Genomic DNA, 18,399 nt, shown 5'->3' with positions numbered 1-18,399 from the left:
TGACTTTCATGTCCCTTTACAATTAAGTAGAAGCTCTTTATTTTATTATGAGTTTATCAGGAAATGTATGCGGGTCTTAAAGGGACACGAAACCCAATTTTCTTTTCATGATTTAGAAAGAGCATGTGATTTTTAAACAACTTTCCAATTTACTTCTATTATCCAATTTGCTTTGTTCTCTTGATATCCTTTGTTGAAAGGAATATCTAAATAGGCTCAGTAGCTGCTGACTGGTGGCTGCACACAGATGCCTCGTGTGATTGGCTCACCCATGTGTATTGCTCTTTTTTTCAACAAAGGATATCTAAAGGATGAAGCAAATTAGATAATTGAAATTGAAATACTGTTTAAAATTGTATTCACGATCTGAATCATGAAAGAAAATGTTTGGGTTTCATCTCCTTTTAAGGCCTGATTATTCAGTGGCTGGTTAAACATAATTCCCATTGATTTATTGGTGGACAATAACACATCTCACAAGGATAAAACAAATATTATTTTCTTAGTATCTGTACATCTATTTAGCATAAAACAAAACTTTTTATACATTTTGAAAAACATCCTATTTTAGATGCAAAATAAAACAAAAACAAGCAAGCAAATGCTTTTGTGCCCCTTTTAAGCTTACACCTAAAAAGGACATAGGAAAGTTATGTAGAAGCTCCATCCTTTAAATGCAAACCAAACTCAACCTTCTCTATTGTTGTTCTTGTTTCTTCATGTAAAACATAACCTCTTGTTTATAAAACACAAGCTTTACAGTTTAAGGGCCACTCAATGCAATAGAATTGCATAATTAACAAGTGCATAAAAAAGACAATGATTTAACACCTAGCACTAGATTTTTTTTTAACTACAAATCCCCCCCCCCCCCCTATTTCCGGACCCTTGTATCATGTGACAGACATCAGCCAATCACAGACTAGTATACGTATACCCCGTGTGCTGGTGCACATGCTCAGTAGGATCTTGTTCCCCAGAAAGTGTGTGTATAAAAAGACTACAGCATTTGATAATGGAAATAAACTGGAAAGTGTCTTAAAACTACACACTCCTTTCCGAATCATAAGAGTTTATTTTGACTTGAGTGTCCCTTTAAATCAACTATTTTTAAGTTTCATGTATTACAATGATATTTTTATTTACACATTTTTTGTGATAGCACAATTCATTTTTATTTCTTTTAAAAGACTATTTCATGATTCATTTAATTATTATTTTAACTTACATTTTGCCTATGAATTTCAATTTTCTTTGAGGCTAACTTCAGTTTTTATATCTTGCAGGTTGGCCCCAATGCGGTTATATACCCTCTCCAAACGTCACTTTGTCCTGGTTTTTGTCGTTTTCTTTATATTCTTTGGGTTGACTCTATTTATTGGCATTGCAGGTAAGTGTACTATTAGATGCAGTAGAAAACACAGCCTGCAAGCAGTGTTAGTATATTTCAGACATGGGAATTTGGCATTTCGTTTTATATACAGATGCCAAATATGGCAGCGGGAAGCGCAAATCCAGATGTTTTTGTGTTGCACTTTCACACAAATAAATCCGGCTTTGAAAATAATCGAATGGCGCTATCTTCTGCCATATTCGGCTTTCATTCATAAAACGAAATGTCAAATGCACATTTCTATTATATTTAAAAAAAAATACATTTAAAAAAGTACATTTTATCCCAAACATATACCCTATTCCTTATCTTAAAGGGACAGTCAACACCAGAATTATTGTTGTTTAAAATGAAAGATAATCCCTTTATTATCCATTTCCCAGTTTTGCATAGCCAACACAGTTATAATAAGTGTTTTTCCTCTGTGATTACTTTGTATCTAAGCCTCTGCAAACTGCCCCCCTTATTTCAGTTCTTTTGACAGACTTGCATTTTAGCCAATCAGTGCTCACTCCTAGGTCACTTCGCATGCATGAGCTCAATGTTTTCTATATGAAACACACAAACTAATGCCCTCTAGTGGTCAAAATGCATTCAGATTAGAGGCAGTCTTCAAGGTTTAAGAAATTAGCATATGAACCTCCTAGGTTTAGCTTTTAACTAAGAATACCAACATAACAAAGCAAAATTGGTGATAAAAGTAAATTGGGAAGTTGTTTAAAATTACATTTCCTATTTAAAGGGACACTCAATCAAAATTAAACTTTCATTATTCATATAGAGCATGCCATTTTAAACAACTTTCAAATTTACTTCTATTAACTAAATGTGCACAGCCTTTTTATATTTAAACTTTTTGAGTCACCTGCTCCTACTGAGCATGTGCAAGAATAAGTGTGTATGCATTTGTGAATGGCTGATGGCTGTCACATGGTACAGGGGGAGTGGAAAGACACATAACTTCTAAAATTGTCAGAAAGAAAATCTACTACTCATTTGAAGTTCAGACTAAGTGCTATTGCATTGTCTTGTTATCTTGCATTTGTTGATTATGCAAATCTACTGTGTTGACTGGTCCTTTAAATCATGAAAGTTTTTTTTTGGACTTGACTGTCCCTAAAGGGACACTAAACCCAATTTTTTTTCTTTCTTGATTCAGATAGAGCATGCAATTTTAAGCAACTTTCTAATTTACTCCTATTATCAAATTTTCTTCGTTCTCTTGCTATCTTTATTTAAAAAGCAGGAATGTGATGCATAGGAGCCAGCCCATTTTTGGTTGAGAACCTGGGTTATGCTTGCTTATTGGTGGGTAAATGTAAGCCTCCAATAAGCAAGCGCTATCCATGGTGCTGAACCTAAAATGGGCTGGCTGCTAAGACTTGCCATCTTTATTTTAAAAGCAGGATTGTAAGAGAACAAAGATTATTTTTTTTTATAGGAGTAAATTAGAAAGTTGCTTAAAATTTTATGCTCTATCTGAATCATGAAATAATTTTTTTTTTCGTTCAGTGTCCCTTTAATATACTTTTTACCTCTGTGATTACCTTGTATCTAAGCCTCTTTTGACAGCCCCCTGATCACATGATATTTTATTTATTATCTATTGATTTGCATTTTAGCTGTGTTATGCAGAACCCACGGGCGTGAGCACAATGTTATCTATATGACCCACATGAACTAGCAGTATCTTGTGAAAAGCAAATAAAAATTAAAGTATATTAATACAACAATGTTGGTTGTGCAAAGCTGGGGAATGGGTAGTAAAGGCGTTATTTATCTTTTTAAACAATAACAATTTTAGTGTGGACTGTCCCTTTTAATCAGTAGTATATATGTATTATTACAAAATAGCAATGTTACCACAGAGTCCTCTGTAAACTTTTAAGGGATTAGAGCAGTTTATCTAGTGATTATCAAATGGTTTACAAAAATTCCCACAGACCTGATCAGTCAGACTTTTTAAATTATGAAATGACAGAAAATGGTCCTATACTTAGAAGTCCTGTTTTTACTGATCACAATCAAATTGTTAATGATTATGTAAAACTTATTTCAGATATTTTTTACTTTTTAAATTCAGCTGCTAAGATTTATTGATAAAAGCCCCAGATGGAATATTACTGGCTAATACTTGCTTAAAGGGATGTTAAATACTAAATACTTTTCTATGCATAGTATTGGGGTTATTCCCTGCCTCCTACTAATCGTGGGTGCTGTCATGTTAAAATCTTGCTTTCATTGCATCCCATTGCAGATGTGTTTGCACATGTGCAACAACTCTCCTTCAGTTACCTGTAGTGTAATCTAGGTTCCAAAATTAAAGGGAGGTGCATGAAATGTATTTCAGTTTTATTGTATCTTTTAATCAATTAATTTTAAACAAAGCACTTTTACATTAAAGGGACACTAAACCAAAATGTTTTCTTTCATGATTCAGATAGAGCATGCAATTTTAAGCATCTTTCTAATTTACTCCTATTATCAATTTTTCTATGTTCTCGTGATATTTTTAGGAATGTGATGCATAGGAACCGGCCCATTTTTGGTTGAGAACCTGGGTTTTGCTTGCTTATTGGTGGGTAAATATAAGCCTCCAATAAGCAAGTGCCTATCTATGGTGCTGAACCTAAAATGGGCTTGCTGCTAAGATTTAAATCCCTGCTTTTAAAATGAAGATAGCAAGAGAACAAAGAAAAATTGATAACAAGAGTAAATTAGAAAGTTGCTTAAAATTTCATGCTCTATCAGAATCATGAAAGAAAAAATATGGGTTCAGTGTCCCTTTTAAGTAGCACAAACAATGACACCGCAAATACACATGCCCACTGCACCCGCAGTACCCGTGTTCTGATCTCCTAGTGAGACTTATACACGTTTCCCTGTGTAAAACAATTAATCAATATACATGTGTTTCAGCTGTGATTTAATAATTATGCATGGGAAACATCTGTGGTTTAATTAGTATGCATTGGAAATTGCCATTTTATTCGTCTTTTATCTGGTGATTGGTATTATCAATGTCAATATGTTTTCAAGTTGACATATTACAGATATTAACAGCTGATTAATGACGACAATGGCAATTTCTACATATTTTCTGGAGTTTAAACATTCGACATGGGGACTTTTATTCAGCATCTGTAGATTATGATTAGAAATGGGCATACGTGCCTAATCAAAATGTGAATGTTAGAATGAATATTCTTTTGTATATTCGTTTTACACAATTAAATATCGGTAAAAATGACATTTCTTTTAAAATCGAATGTTATTTTCGAATGTTGCTTTAGATTTCGAATGTTCATAATAGTTCAAATATACACATTCAAATTTCAAATATGTATATTTAATATATTATGAACATTTGCAATCGCAAATGTGGAAATTTCAAATTGCATACATTAATTCAAATTGAAATGGAATGTCGAAATTTTAAATTGCATAAATTAATTCAATATTGAATGTTATAGTTAACATACATACATTTGATTATTCAAACAAATATTACCAAATGTTAAAAGTACATGAAACCCAAAATGTTTCTTTCATGATTCAGATAGAGAATACAATTTTAAACAACTTTCTATTTTACTTCTATTATCTAATCTGTTTCATTCTCTTGGTATCATTTGTTGAAGGAGCAGCAGTGCACTACTGGTTTCTAACTGAACACATGGGTGAGCCAATCACAATCAATATATATATGCAGCCACCAATCAGCAGCTAGAACTTAGGTTCTCTGCTGCTCCTGAGCTTGCCTAGATAAACATTTCAGCAAATGATAACAAGAGAAGGAAGCAAATTAAATAATAAAAGTAAATTGGAAAGTTGTTTAAAATTGTATTTCTTTCATGTAATTGGCAAGAGTCCATGAGCTAGTGACGTATGGGATATACAATCCTATCAGGAGGGGCAAAGTTTCCCAATCCTCAAAATGCCTATAAATTCACCCCTCACCACACCCACAATTCAGTTTTACAAACTTTACCTCCCTATGGAGGTGGTGAAGTAAGTTTGTGCTTGATTTTCTTCTGTGATATGCGCTTCTCAGCATTTTGAAGCCCGGTTCCTCTCAGAGTACAGTGAATGTCAGAGGGATGTGAAGGGAGTATCACCTATTGTATTCTATGGTTTTCCTCGCGGGGAAATCTTTTCATAGGTTCTCTGTCATCGGTCATAGAGATGCATCTTCTACCTCTCATATACCATTACCTCTACTGATAACTGTTTCAGTACTGGTTTGGCTAACTGCTATATGTGGATGGGTGTCTTTCGGTAAGTATGTTTTCATTAGACACTCAGACACTCTCAGCTATGGTTTGGCACTTTATGTATTAATGTAAAGTTCTAAATATATGTATTGTACTTATATTCGCCATGAGTCAGGTTTATGTATATTTCCTTTTGCAGACTATCAGTTTCAAAATTGGGAAAAACATATTTAGGAAGTTATTTTCTCTTACCTGGGGTATAGTCTTTTCTTTAAAATTGACTGTTTTCATAAAATTTTGCGTGCAAAATTAGGCTCGGGAGGCTGCAAAATGCTGATATTGCGTCATTCTTGGCGTGAGAATTTTTTTGGTGCGAAGGTACATTCGGTGATGCAAATTTGTAATTTCCGGCGTCTTAGTTGACGCGAGTTGCATCATTTCCGGATGTTGTTAGCTCCAAAAAATTTCATTTAGCGTTGTGCGTCATACTTGCCGCCAAATAATTTATTAATTTAAACCCCACTTCTTATATGCCCCTTGCCTTTCTATGCTCAGAGGGCTATGCTGTTTGCATTTTTTTCCCTTTCCTGAAACTGCCATATAAGGAAATTGATCACTTTATATGTTGTTTTTTTTCTCTTACATTTGCAAGATGTCTCAATCTGATCCTGTCTCAGAAACCACTGTTGGATTCCTGCTGCCTGATAACGGTTGTTCTAAAGATAAGTGTATCTGTTGTAAGTTAGCAGAGATTATATCTCCAGCTGTGGTATGTAATAGTTGTCATGATAACCTTTTACATGCAGAGAATGTATCCACCAATACTAGCACAATGCCTGTTGTTCCTTCAACATCTAATGTACATGATATTTCTGTGAATATAAAAGATTTAATTGCTGATGCGATTCAGAAGGCTTTGTCTGCTATTCCGCCTTCTAATAAACAAAAAAGGTCTTTTAAAACTTCTCATAAAGTTGATGAAATTTCAAATGACCGACAACATACTGAATTATCCTCCTCTGATGAGGATCTATCTGATTTAGAAGATCCTACCTCAGATATTGACACTGACAAATCTTCTTTTCTCTTTAAGATGGAGTATATTCGTTCTTTGTTAAAAGAGGTTATACACATAGATTATAAACATAGATTATAAACATAGATATTGACGGCAGCTAAGAGCCATAGGCCCAGCAAGTCTGCCCGATATTACCTAATACTATAAACTTATCTAGTGTCTAGGATAGCCTTATGCTTGTCCCATGCATTTTTAAAGTCCCCCACAGTGTTTGTCGCTACTACCTCTTGAGGAAGTTTATTCCATAAATCAATCACTCTTTCTGTAAAGAAGTGCTTCCTCAAATTACTCCTGAATCTACTACCCTTTAGCTTGAGATCATGACCCCTTGTTCTTGAATTTTACATTTTATGTAAAATACCCACAGCCTCAGTTTTACTAAGCCCTTTAACGTACTTGAAAGTTGCTATCATATAACCTATTTCCCTTCTCTCCTCTAAGCTATACATATTTAGGTAATTGAGCCTATCCTGGTAAGTTTTATTTTTTAGACCATGTACCATTTTGGTTGCCCTCCTTTGCACAGATTCAAGTTTGTTAATATCCTTCTGAAGATATGGCCTCCATAACTGCACACACTACTCAAGATGATGCCTAACTAATGATCTATAAAGTGGCATAAGAACCTTACTATTTCTACTGCAAATACCTCTACCAATACATCCAAGCATTCTGCTAGCTTACTCGCTGCATTACTACATTTTTTTTTTTTACTAAGTTTTAAATCGTCTGAAATAATAATTCCCAAGTCCTGTTCCTTATCTGTAACAGTCAGTAATGTGCTATTTCTGATATGATTTCAAAGGAATGGAAGAGGCCTGGTACTTTTATTCCTTCTTCGAGGTTTAAAAAATTGTATCCTTTGCCAGCAGTTAGATTGGAGTTTTGGGAAAAAATCCCCAAAGTTGATGGGGCTATTTCTACTCTTGCCAATCATACATACTAATATCTGGAAGATAGTTCTTCCTTTAAGGACCCTTTAGATAGGAAACTTGAATCTTATCTAAGGAGAGCTTATTTATATTCTGGCTATCTTCTCAGGCCTGCCATTTCTATTGCTGATGTTGCAGCTGCATCAACTTTTTGGTTGGAAAGCTTAGCGTGACAGGAAACAGACCCTGATTTGTCTAGCATTGTTCACTTGCTTCAACATGCTAATCATTTTATCTGTGATGCCATTTTAGATATCATCAAAATTGATGTTAGATCTATTTCTTTAGCTATTTTAGCTAGAAGAGCTTTGTGGCTCAAATATTGGAGTGCTGACATGGTATCTAAGTCTAGATTACTATCTCTTTCTTTCCAAGGTAACAATTTGTTTGGTTCTCAGTTGGATTAGATTATTTCAACTGTCACAGGGGAAGGGAGTTTTTTTTACCTCAGGATAAGAGATCTAAGGGTAAATCTAAAGCTTCTAATCAATTTCGTTCTTTTCGACAGAATAAGGAACAGAAAGCCAATCCTTCCCCCAAAGAATCTGGTTCCAATTGGAAACCTTCTTCAAGTTGGAATAAATCCAAGCCGTTTAAGAAACCAAATCCAGCCCCCAAGTCTGCATGAAGGTGCGGCCCTCATTCCAGCTCAGCTGGTGGGGGCAGATTAAAATGTTTCCAAGCCATTTCAGCAGATTCTGTCCAAAATCAATGGATTCAGAGTATTGTCTCTCAAGGGTATCGAATAGGATTCAGAGTAAGAACTCCTGTTAGATTTTTTTTCTCTCATACGTCCCAGCAAATCCAGTGAAGGCTCAGGCTTTTCTGAAGATCTAGAGCTTTCAGGGGTAATCATACCAGTTCCATTTCAGTAACAGGGTCTGGGGTTTTATTCAAATCTGTTCATTGTCCCAAAGAAATAAAATTTATTCAGGCCAGTTCTAGATCTGAAAATTTTGAATCGTTTTGTAAAAGTGCCAACTTCCAAGATGGTGATAAGGACTATTCTGCCTTTTGTTCAGTAAGATCATTATATGTCCATGATAGACTTACAGGATGCATATCTTCATATTCTGATTCATCCAGACCACTTTCTGAGATTCTCTTTTCTAGATGAGCATTACCAATTTGTCGCTCTTCCATTTGGCCTAGCGACAGCTCCAATGATTTTTTTTAAAGATTCCCAGTGCCCTACTCTCTGTAATCAGAGGACAAGGTATTGCGGTGTTTCCTTATTTGGACTATATCTTGGTACTAGCTCAGTCTTTACATTCTCCCAAATCTCTCACAAATCAACTAGTGTTGTTTTTTTAAAAACATGGTTGGAGGATCAACTTACCAAAGAGTTCCTTGATTCCTCAGACAAGGGTCACCTTTTTAGGTTTTCAGATAGATTCAGTGTTCATGACTCTGTCTCTGACAGACAAGAGACAAATAAAATTGGTTTCAGCTTGTCGAAACCTTTAGTCTCAATCATTCCCTTCAGTAGCTATGTGCATGGAAGTTTTAGGTCTCATGACTGCAGCATCGGACGCGATCCCCTTTGCTCGTTTTCATATGAGACCTCTTCAGCTTTGTATGCTGAATCAATGGTGCAGGGATTATACAATGATATTACAATTAATATCCTTAAATCCCAATGTTCGACTATCTCTGACTTGGTGGTTAGATCACCATCGTATAGTTCAAGGGACCTCTCTTGTTCGTCCAACATGGACTGTGATCACAACAGATGCAAGTATTTCAGGTTGGGGAGCTGTCTTGGGATCTCTGACAGCACAAGGGGTTTGGAAATCTCAAGAGGCAAAGTTACCAATCAATATTTTAGAACTCTGTGCTATTTTCAGGGCTCTTCAGGTTTGGCCTCTGTTGGAGAGAGAACCATTCATTTGTTTTCAGACAGACAATATCACAACTGTGGCATATGTCAATCATCAAGGTGGGACTCAGTCCCCTAGCTATGAAAGAAGTATCTTGGATACTTTCTTGGGCAGAATCCAGCTCTTGTCTAATTTCTGCAGTACATATTCCAGGTGTAGACAATTGGGAAGCGGATTATCTCAACAGTCAGACTTTACATCCGGGGGAGTGGTTCCTCCATCCAGATGTGTTTTTTCAGATGTGGGGTCTTCCAGAAATAGATCTGATGGCTTCACATCTAAACAAGAAACTTCCCAGGTACCTTTCCAGGTCCAGGGGGATCCTCAGGTGGAGTCGGTGGATGCGTTAGCAGTTCCTTGGTTTTACAAACCTGCTTATATCTTCCCACCTCTAGTTCTTCTTTCAAGAGTGATCTCTAAAATCATCATGGAACAATCGTTTGTGTTTCTGGTAGCACCAGCATGGCCTCACAGGCTCTGTTATGCGGATCTTGTCCGGGTGTCCAGTTGCCAACCTTGGCCACTTCCTATAAGACCAGACCTTCTGTCTCAAGGGCCTTTTTTCCATCAGGATCTCAAATCATTAAATTTGAAGGTATGGAAATTGAACGCTTAGTGCTTAGTCATAGAGGTTTCTCTGACTCAGTGATTGATTCTGTTACAGCCTCGTAAATCTGTCTCTAGGAAGATTTATTATTGAGTTTGGAAAACTTATTTCATGGTGTTATTTTCATAAATTCTCCTGGCCTTCTTTTAGAATTCCTAGAATTTTACAGTTTCTTCAGGATGGTTTGGATAAAGGTTTGTCTGCAAGTTCCTTGAATGGACAAATCTCTACTCTTTCTGTTTTATTTCACAGAAGGATTGCTAAACTTCCTGATATTCACTGTTTTGTGCAGGCTTTGGTCCGTATCAAGACTGTCATTAAATCAATCTCTCCTCATTGGAGTCTTAATTTGGTTTTGAAGGCTTTACAGGCTCCTCCTTTTAAGCCTATGCATTCTTTGGACATTAAAATACCTTCTTGGAAAGTGTTATTTCTTTTGGTCATCTCTTCTGCTAGAAGAGTTTCTGAATTATCTGCTCTTTCTTGTGAATCTCCTTTTCTGATTTTCCATCAGGATAAGGCAGTTTTGCGGACTTCATTTAAATTCCTACCTAAGGTTGTGAATTCTAACAACATTAATAGGGAAATTGTTGTTCCCTCTTTGTGTCCTAATCCTAAGAATTCTTTGTCTGGATGTTGTAAAAGCTTTGAAATATTATGTTGAAGCTACTAAAGATTTCAGGAAGACTTCTAGTCTATTTGTTGTCTTTTCTGGCTCTAGGAAAGGTCAGAAAGCTTCTGCCATTTCCTTGGCATCTTGGTTAAAGCTTTTGATTCATCAGGCTTATTTGGAGTCGGGTCAGGTCCCGCCTCAGAGAATCACAGCTCATTCTACTAGATCAGTCTCCACTTCGTGGGCTTTTAAGAATGAAGCTTCAGTTGATCAGATTTGCAAAGCAGCAACTTGGTCTTCTTTGCATACATTTACTAAATTCTACCATTTTGATGTTGTTGCCTCTTCAGATGTAGTTTTTGGTAGAAAAGTTCTTCAGGCAGCTGTTTCAGTTTGATCCATCTGCTTATGTTTTACGTTTTTTTTTTTGTGTGTTTTTTTTCAAATTATGAGAAACTTATTTTTTGGGTTGTGGATTTATTTTTTTTCAGCTGAAAATGGTGTTATTATTTTTTTATCTCTCCCTCTCTAGTGACTCTTCTGTGGAGTTCCACATCTTGGGTATTACTATCCCATACGTTACTAGCTCATGGACTCTTGCCAATTACATGAAAGAAAACATAATTTATGTAAGAACTTACCTGATAAATTAATTTCTTTCATATTGGCAAGAGTCCATGAGACCCACCCTTTTTATGGTGGTTATGTTTTTTTGTATAAAGCACAATTATTTCCAGTTCCTTTTTTTTATGCTTTTTACTTTTTTTTTTTTTCTATCACCCCACTACTTGGCTATTCGTTAAACTGAATTGTGGGTGTGGTGAGGGGTGTATTTATAGGCATTTTGAGGTTTGGGAAACTTTGCCCCTCCTGGTAGGATTGTATATCCCATACGTCACTAGCTCCTGGACTCTTGCCAATGTGAAAGAAATGAATTTATCAGGTAGGTAAATTCTTACATAAATTATGTTTCTCTATCTGAATCATGAAATAAATATTTTGGGTTTCATGTCCCTTTAATTAAAATTTAAAAACCAATATTTGAAATTAGAATGTTTGATAAACATTTGAAATTCAATTCGAACAGACAAATGTTTAAAAAAAAAAAAAAAAAGTTGCAAAATATTCCCTAATTATGATTGTGATCACTTAAAAAGAATAATTCCTGTTTCTATTGATATTTACAAAATAAAACAAACATCTACAAGACTTTATTAACTCCTTATACAGTTAATGTTTTTTAGGAAAGGAATGGGCCAAAAACCTAAATTACCCATTGCCCTGAAAAGGGCATATTTTGAATGGGCCTTGCCCTTAAAAGGGCTTTCAACTCTTGCTGCCCAAAAAAATAAAAACATTAATCTATAAAAAATAAATAAAATAATCCACCCCAAAGTTGGTATGAGGATGGGCGGTGCTCCATCTTAATCGCGGGTACATCTTCATCCATCTTCTAACTTCATCCATTGGTGATGACGATCCTCTTCTTTAGATCATCATCATGGAGCTCCTATTCATGTGGTCTCCAGCCGCACAAGGAAAAGTGAATGCAAGGTACCCCTTTTATATACGGGGACCCTTGCATTCTTATTGGCTTATTTAAATCTTTAAATTCAAATCGGCCAATAGAATGAAATCTTTTTCCTTTCATTCTATTGGCTGATTTGAATTTGAAGATGGAGACCGCATCAAGAGCAACTCTGTGTCGCTGATCTGAAGAGGAGGACCAATGTCGTTGCTGCCATTGGATGAAGTTAGAGGATGGACCCGCTATGAAGATGGAGCACTGCCCATCATAATCGGTGAGTACCAACTTTTGGGTGTTTTAATAAAGGATTATAATTGTGTGTATAAATAAATATATACAGTGAATATAAAAAGTCTACACACCCCTGTTAAAATGTCAGGTTTCTGTGATGTAAAAAAATGAGACAAAGCTAAATCATTTCAGAAATTTTTCCACCTTTAATGTGACCTATAAACTGTACAACTCAATTGAAAAACAAACTGAAATCTTTTAGGTAGAGGGAAGAAAACAAAAAACAAAAACTTGTAACTGGGTATGTACCTGTGTTCAGAATTAAGCAATACAGCCAGCATACACCTGCCATTATTTAAAGTGCCTCTGATTAACCCCAAATAAAGTTCAGCTGTTCTAGTAGGTCTTTCCTGACATTTTCAAAAGCCATGGTCCACAGAGAGCTTCCAAAGCATCAGAGGGATCTCATTGTTAAAAGGTATCAGTCAGGAGAAGGGTACAAAAGAATTTCCAAGGTATTAGATATACCATGGAACACAGTGAAGACAGTCATCATCAAGTGGAGAAAATATGGCACAACAGTGACATTACCGAGAACTGCACATCCCTCCAAAATTGATGAAAAGACGAGACGAAAACTGGTCTGGGAGGCTACCAAGAGGCCTACAGCAACATTAAAGGAGCTGCAGGAATATCTGGCAAGTACTGGCTGTGTGGTACATGTGACAACAATCTCACGTATTCTTCATATGTCTGGGCTATGGGGTAGAGTGGCAAGACGAAAGCCTTTTCTTACGAAGAAAAACATCCAAGCCAGGCTACATTTTGCAAAAACACATCTGAAGTCTCCCAAAAGCATGTGGGAAAATGTGTTATGGTCTGATGAAACCAAAGTTGAATTTTTTGGTCATAATTCCAAAAGATATGTTTGGCACAAAACCAACACTGCACATCACCAAAAGAACACCATACCCACAGTGAAGCATGGTGGTGGCAGCATCATGCTTTGGGACTATTTTTCTTCAGCTGGAACTAGGGCCTTAGTTAAGCTAGAGGGAACTATGAACTGTTCCAAATACCAGTCAATATTGGCACAAAACCTTCAGGCTTCTGCTAGAAAGCTGAACATGAACTTTATCTTTCAGCATGACAACGACCCAAAGCATACATCCAAATCAACAAAGAAATGGCTTCACCAGAAGAAGAATAAAGTTTTGGAATGGCCCAGCCAGAGCCCAGACCTGAATTCGATTGAAAATCTGTGGGGTGATCTGAAGAGGGCTGTGCACAGGAGATGCCCTCGCAATCTGACAGATTTGGAGTGTTTTTGCACAGAAGAGTGGGCAAATCTTGCCAAGTCAAAATGTGCCATGCTGAAAAACACATACCCAAAAAGAGTGCTGTAATAAAATCAAAAGGTGCTTCAACAAAGTATTAGTTTACACACTTATGCAACCATATTTTATTTTTATATTTTTACTTCCCTTTGCCTAAAAGATTTCAGTTTGTTTTTCAATTGAGTTGTGCAGTTTATAGGTCACATTAAAGGTATATACAGTATATGTGTGTACGTGTGTGTATGTGTATATATATATATATATATATATATATATATATATATATATATATATAATGTGTGTGTGTTTATATGTATGTGTGTGTATGTATGTGTAAAAAATAAATAAATATATAGAAATTAGGAGGCAGCACTCACTGGTCTTGACAATACTGGATTTATTCAGTGACGTTTCGGGGAATACACCCCTTCATCAGACCAAAGTACATACAATGAATCAAACATTTATACAGTAACATAAGACCCTCCCCCAGTGCAAAAAAACGCCAAAAAAGATCACTAATAAGAGCGATCCCGAAGGCACAACTACTGCGGGTAACCCGGAATAATTCTTCAGGTACCAGGAGGAAAACCCAACTGAACGAAATGGAAGAAAGATTTCGGAACAGGGGCTACAACAATGATCTAATTAAGAAGGCCAGACTGGATATTACAATGACACAGCCGGATGTGGTTCTTAAAACTAGAATGAACTTTATCACCACTTACTCTCCTAACACCAGGGCACTGGGCATGACACTGAAAAAAGATGGGACATAGTCGAATCTGATGCATCATTACCATATCGAGGATTTGGCCCACCAAGAATTGGGTATAAGAGAGGGAGGAATTTAAGAGACATTCTTATGAGGACAGACCCTATCAATAGTTACAGCAACAGATCCCCCTCTACCAAAAAGGGTTCATTTAAGTGCCCTAGTTGCGTGACATGCAACTCAATGCTCCAATGCAACCAATTTCGGCATCCTCACACAAATGAAATGTTTTAAATCAAACACTACCTTACATGCACCACCAAATACGTGGTATACATGTTAAATTGCAACTGTGGTCTGTTCTACATTGGAAAGACCTCTGATGACATCAAAAAGAGGATGGCAAACCACAGACGTGCCATACGGACGGCCATAGACAAAAGGAAGAGTGACCAACCCGTGGCTAGACACTTCCTGGAGATGGGCCACACTGTGGCTGATTTGAGGTTTAAGTTGATTGACCATGTCCCACCCCTGAACCGAGGTGGGAATCGGGACAATTATACTGCTCAAGAGAGAGGCGGAATGGATTTATAAATTGAATACGGTCTACCCACATGGCCTCAACATGGGCATTGACTGGCATTGCTTCTTATGACACCAGGAGACACAGGTACCACCTATCAGACATTGCAATTTATGCTGTGAATAGGCAGATGTTTCTCCCTCTGACCATTGGACTAGGTACATGACTTTGTCTTTTCCGGGGAGATGAATGATAGTGCAGATGGGGGGCTTGTTCTGTAGCCCTAGGACCCTTCACATCTGATTGTGTATAATTATGTACCTTTTGTATCAACATGTGTATATATATATATATATAATGGTGTTTATGTATAAATAATGTATGTATAGCCAATATTCTCGCCACTTCTGTCTTATGATTATGCATATTCAGTATAGCCTTTGCTCTCTTATCACTGATGTGGATCTTCCCCTATTAAAACTGCATATATTATCCCTGTGAATATGGGTATGGGTCAGCACCGTCTGTCATGAATAGGACGGACACATGGGTGGTAGATCTTATGTTAGGTACTTTTGATGCATAATTACTGTTGCCCACCGTCCTAACGGCAAATGACCAGGATTGGCAGGGGTTGCTTCACAGGGTTCACGCCATTCTCCACCTCCCTGATACCCCCTAGTTTGTGTACTGATTAGTCTTGTTGTGATTTTGACCCTCACACTTACTCTGGCCTCTTAGATACACCTTAGCTCATGATACATATTTGATTGAATATATCCAGTAGGGCCGATCCTGTTACATTTTGTTAATTTATGCTGTGTTGTTATTTATTTATTCAGCTTCCCCGTCCCAGCCGTGAGCCATTAGGAGTGACTATTATGTCTGAGGGAGGGTAGTCTTTGTTTCTGATTGGGGTTAGCTCCTTACCACGTTTAATATTGATTTAGCTATACATATTCATTACATGCTTAAACCCTAGACTTATAGCTTCGATACTATCAGATTTTCCATAGTCTCCGTGCAGTGTATATTAAGGCTACAGAGCTTGGTCCCAGTAACGCTTAGGTTTCAGTTCTCTTTACGCTTCTTGCCTAACCCACTTGCGCTTCTAATACATCAATGCTAGGGAATGCATAGGGGCCGGTCCCTGCCATCCTATCACGACTCACTTAGGGATTAGTTTGAGGGCGGTCTCTGTTTCTTGATATGCATGCGTACCCCACACTAGACCGACTTGCATATTGCGCTCTGCACATACCTGTCCTATGTCTGCGATCAGCAAGAGTTACTAGGTAATCTGTGCTCAATTAGACTATGTTGATCGCTATACCAGTGTTTATATGCGACATCAGGGTTTATGGGATTACGGCTGTATTTGCCGTTGTGTCACCAGATCGCTTATTGTCAATTCATTACCTATGTCCTGTTTTTTATTCACTGTATGGGATTCCTACATTTAATGCATTTGTGCTAAACATTTAATACTGAATAGAGGATTGTTATTTATACCTGTTATACCATTGCAGCGATGTATATTACACATTATAATCCGTGACTGTGTTGGTCTATTGATTCTGTTTTTGACACCATCTGTTTACGAGTATGAGCCTTTTTGATTACTTACTACATGATTATATTTATGACTGACAATGTATCAGGCTTTGGCTATGTTGTTTCATCACATACAAGAAGAAAACTCAGTTGCGCATAATTGTAGTTAGTAACTACTAATATCCAAGCAGTACTGGAGATAAAGTATCTGAGTTCAACGTAACTTGTCTGGAGGGTGTTGGGCGTGACTAAGAACTTAGGTGCATACCAATATACATGAATGAATGAATGAATGAATGAATATAAGTGTCCCCACTGCTGCCCAAGCGTGCTCACTTCTTACCGGAACAAATGAAGGATCTGCGATGCACGGGTAAACTGTATACCTTCTCCAAGTGCTCGTCTGTCCACTGGTTCAGCTCGCTTGGCGTCCTTGTAGGCAATTCAAAAGTGCACAGCGTCTCTTTTGCCTGCCTCTGACCGGACGCTGTATCCTATTGGCTGATAGTTCCGTCACTCACCCTGAGCCACTCCGCTGCATGGATCCAACCATGTATTCCACCAATAACTGCAAGGATGATGCACACACCTCCCCACAGCGGTAACTCCAGGAAGACTGGCCGAAATAGCAAAAATAGAAAACGATGATCCTGGGAGTAGTGATAAAAACGTCTTTATTGAAAATAACTTAAAATCGAAAGGCACACATGAAAGAAAAAAGTAGCAACCAGGTGTAGCACTGAATGGCTTACGCGTTTCGGGTTATAGCCGTAGTCATAGCCTATGACTACGGCTATAAGTCGAAACACGTAAGCCATTCAGTGCCACACCTGGTTGCTACTTTTTTCCTTCATGTGTGCCTTTCGATTTTAAGTTATTTTCAATAAAGACGTTTTTATCACTACTCCCAGGATCATCGTTTTCTATTTTTGCTATGTTGTTTCATCATCATTATTATTAAGGGGATTAGACCCAATGTTTACTTTATATGTACTTGATGCACCACAATTAGTTTATTTCATGTTTGGATGGTGTTTGTTTATGTTAGGGGGTTGCCTAGGCAACTATTTTGGCGTTTTTTTGCACTGGGGGAGGGTCTTATGTTACTGTATAAATGTTTGATTCATTGTATGTACTTTGGTCTGATGAAGGGGTGTATTCCCTGAAAAGTCACTGAATAATTCCAGTATTGTCAAGACCAGTGAGTGCTGCCTCCTAATTTCCATAGATTATACCCTATCCTAGCACCCTGGCATTGAACTGAACTGTTTCTGCGAGTGCACCTGCTACTAACTGATATATATATATATATATATATATATATATATATATATATATATATATATATATATATTAATACTTAAACAAGAATTGTGTGAAAAACCTTTTCCACACTAAGTTCCCTATGTCCAGCACCAGATTATAGGTTATAAATCAACAAACTAGTATAACCATATTGGGACTATATCTATTGGAATTACCACACAATTTTATATACAAGTCATAATAAATAACAACAAAAAGAAAACAATTTTAACATTTGCAATATGTTTACTGAAATATCCGTAAGAAAGACACCAGATAACAAATTATTAATATACGAACGTGGGCCCACTTGTGTATTTAAATATTGGCCAATATATCTAATGTCCATTTAGTAGACTTTATCCTTATATATTCAGGGTAGTAATATTTATTGTTAATGTTATTAACATATATTTTTTGTTTGCTTTAAGGATTTCAATATTTTTGCCATGCAGCGGGCTTATCCTTTGCTCGCATAGATAGAAA

General features: G+C 36.8%; 1 protein-coding gene across 3 annotated transcripts in view; it reads left to right on the top strand.

Annotated features, from left to right (window-relative positions):
- Positions 1-18,399, top strand: part of TMEM181 (transmembrane protein 181) — a 259,664-nt gene that overhangs the window by 39,871 nt on the left and 201,394 nt on the right. For all 3 annotated transcript variants that reach the window (XM_053710842.1, XM_053710843.1, XM_053710844.1), the window contains exon 2: positions 1,287-1,390. In XM_053710842.1, the coding sequence (XP_053566817.1) occupies positions 1,287-1,390 (104 nt within the window). The remainder of the gene's footprint in view (positions 1-1,286; positions 1,391-18,399) is intronic.

This window comes from Bombina bombina, chromosome 4, assembly GCF_027579735.1.
Source record: "Bombina bombina isolate aBomBom1 chromosome 4, aBomBom1.pri, whole genome shotgun sequence".
NCBI lineage: Eukaryota > Metazoa > Chordata > Amphibia > Anura > Bombinatoridae > Bombina > Bombina bombina.
Note: the sequence above shows the minus strand (reverse complement) of the source record. Positions and strands in the feature narration are given on the sequence as shown.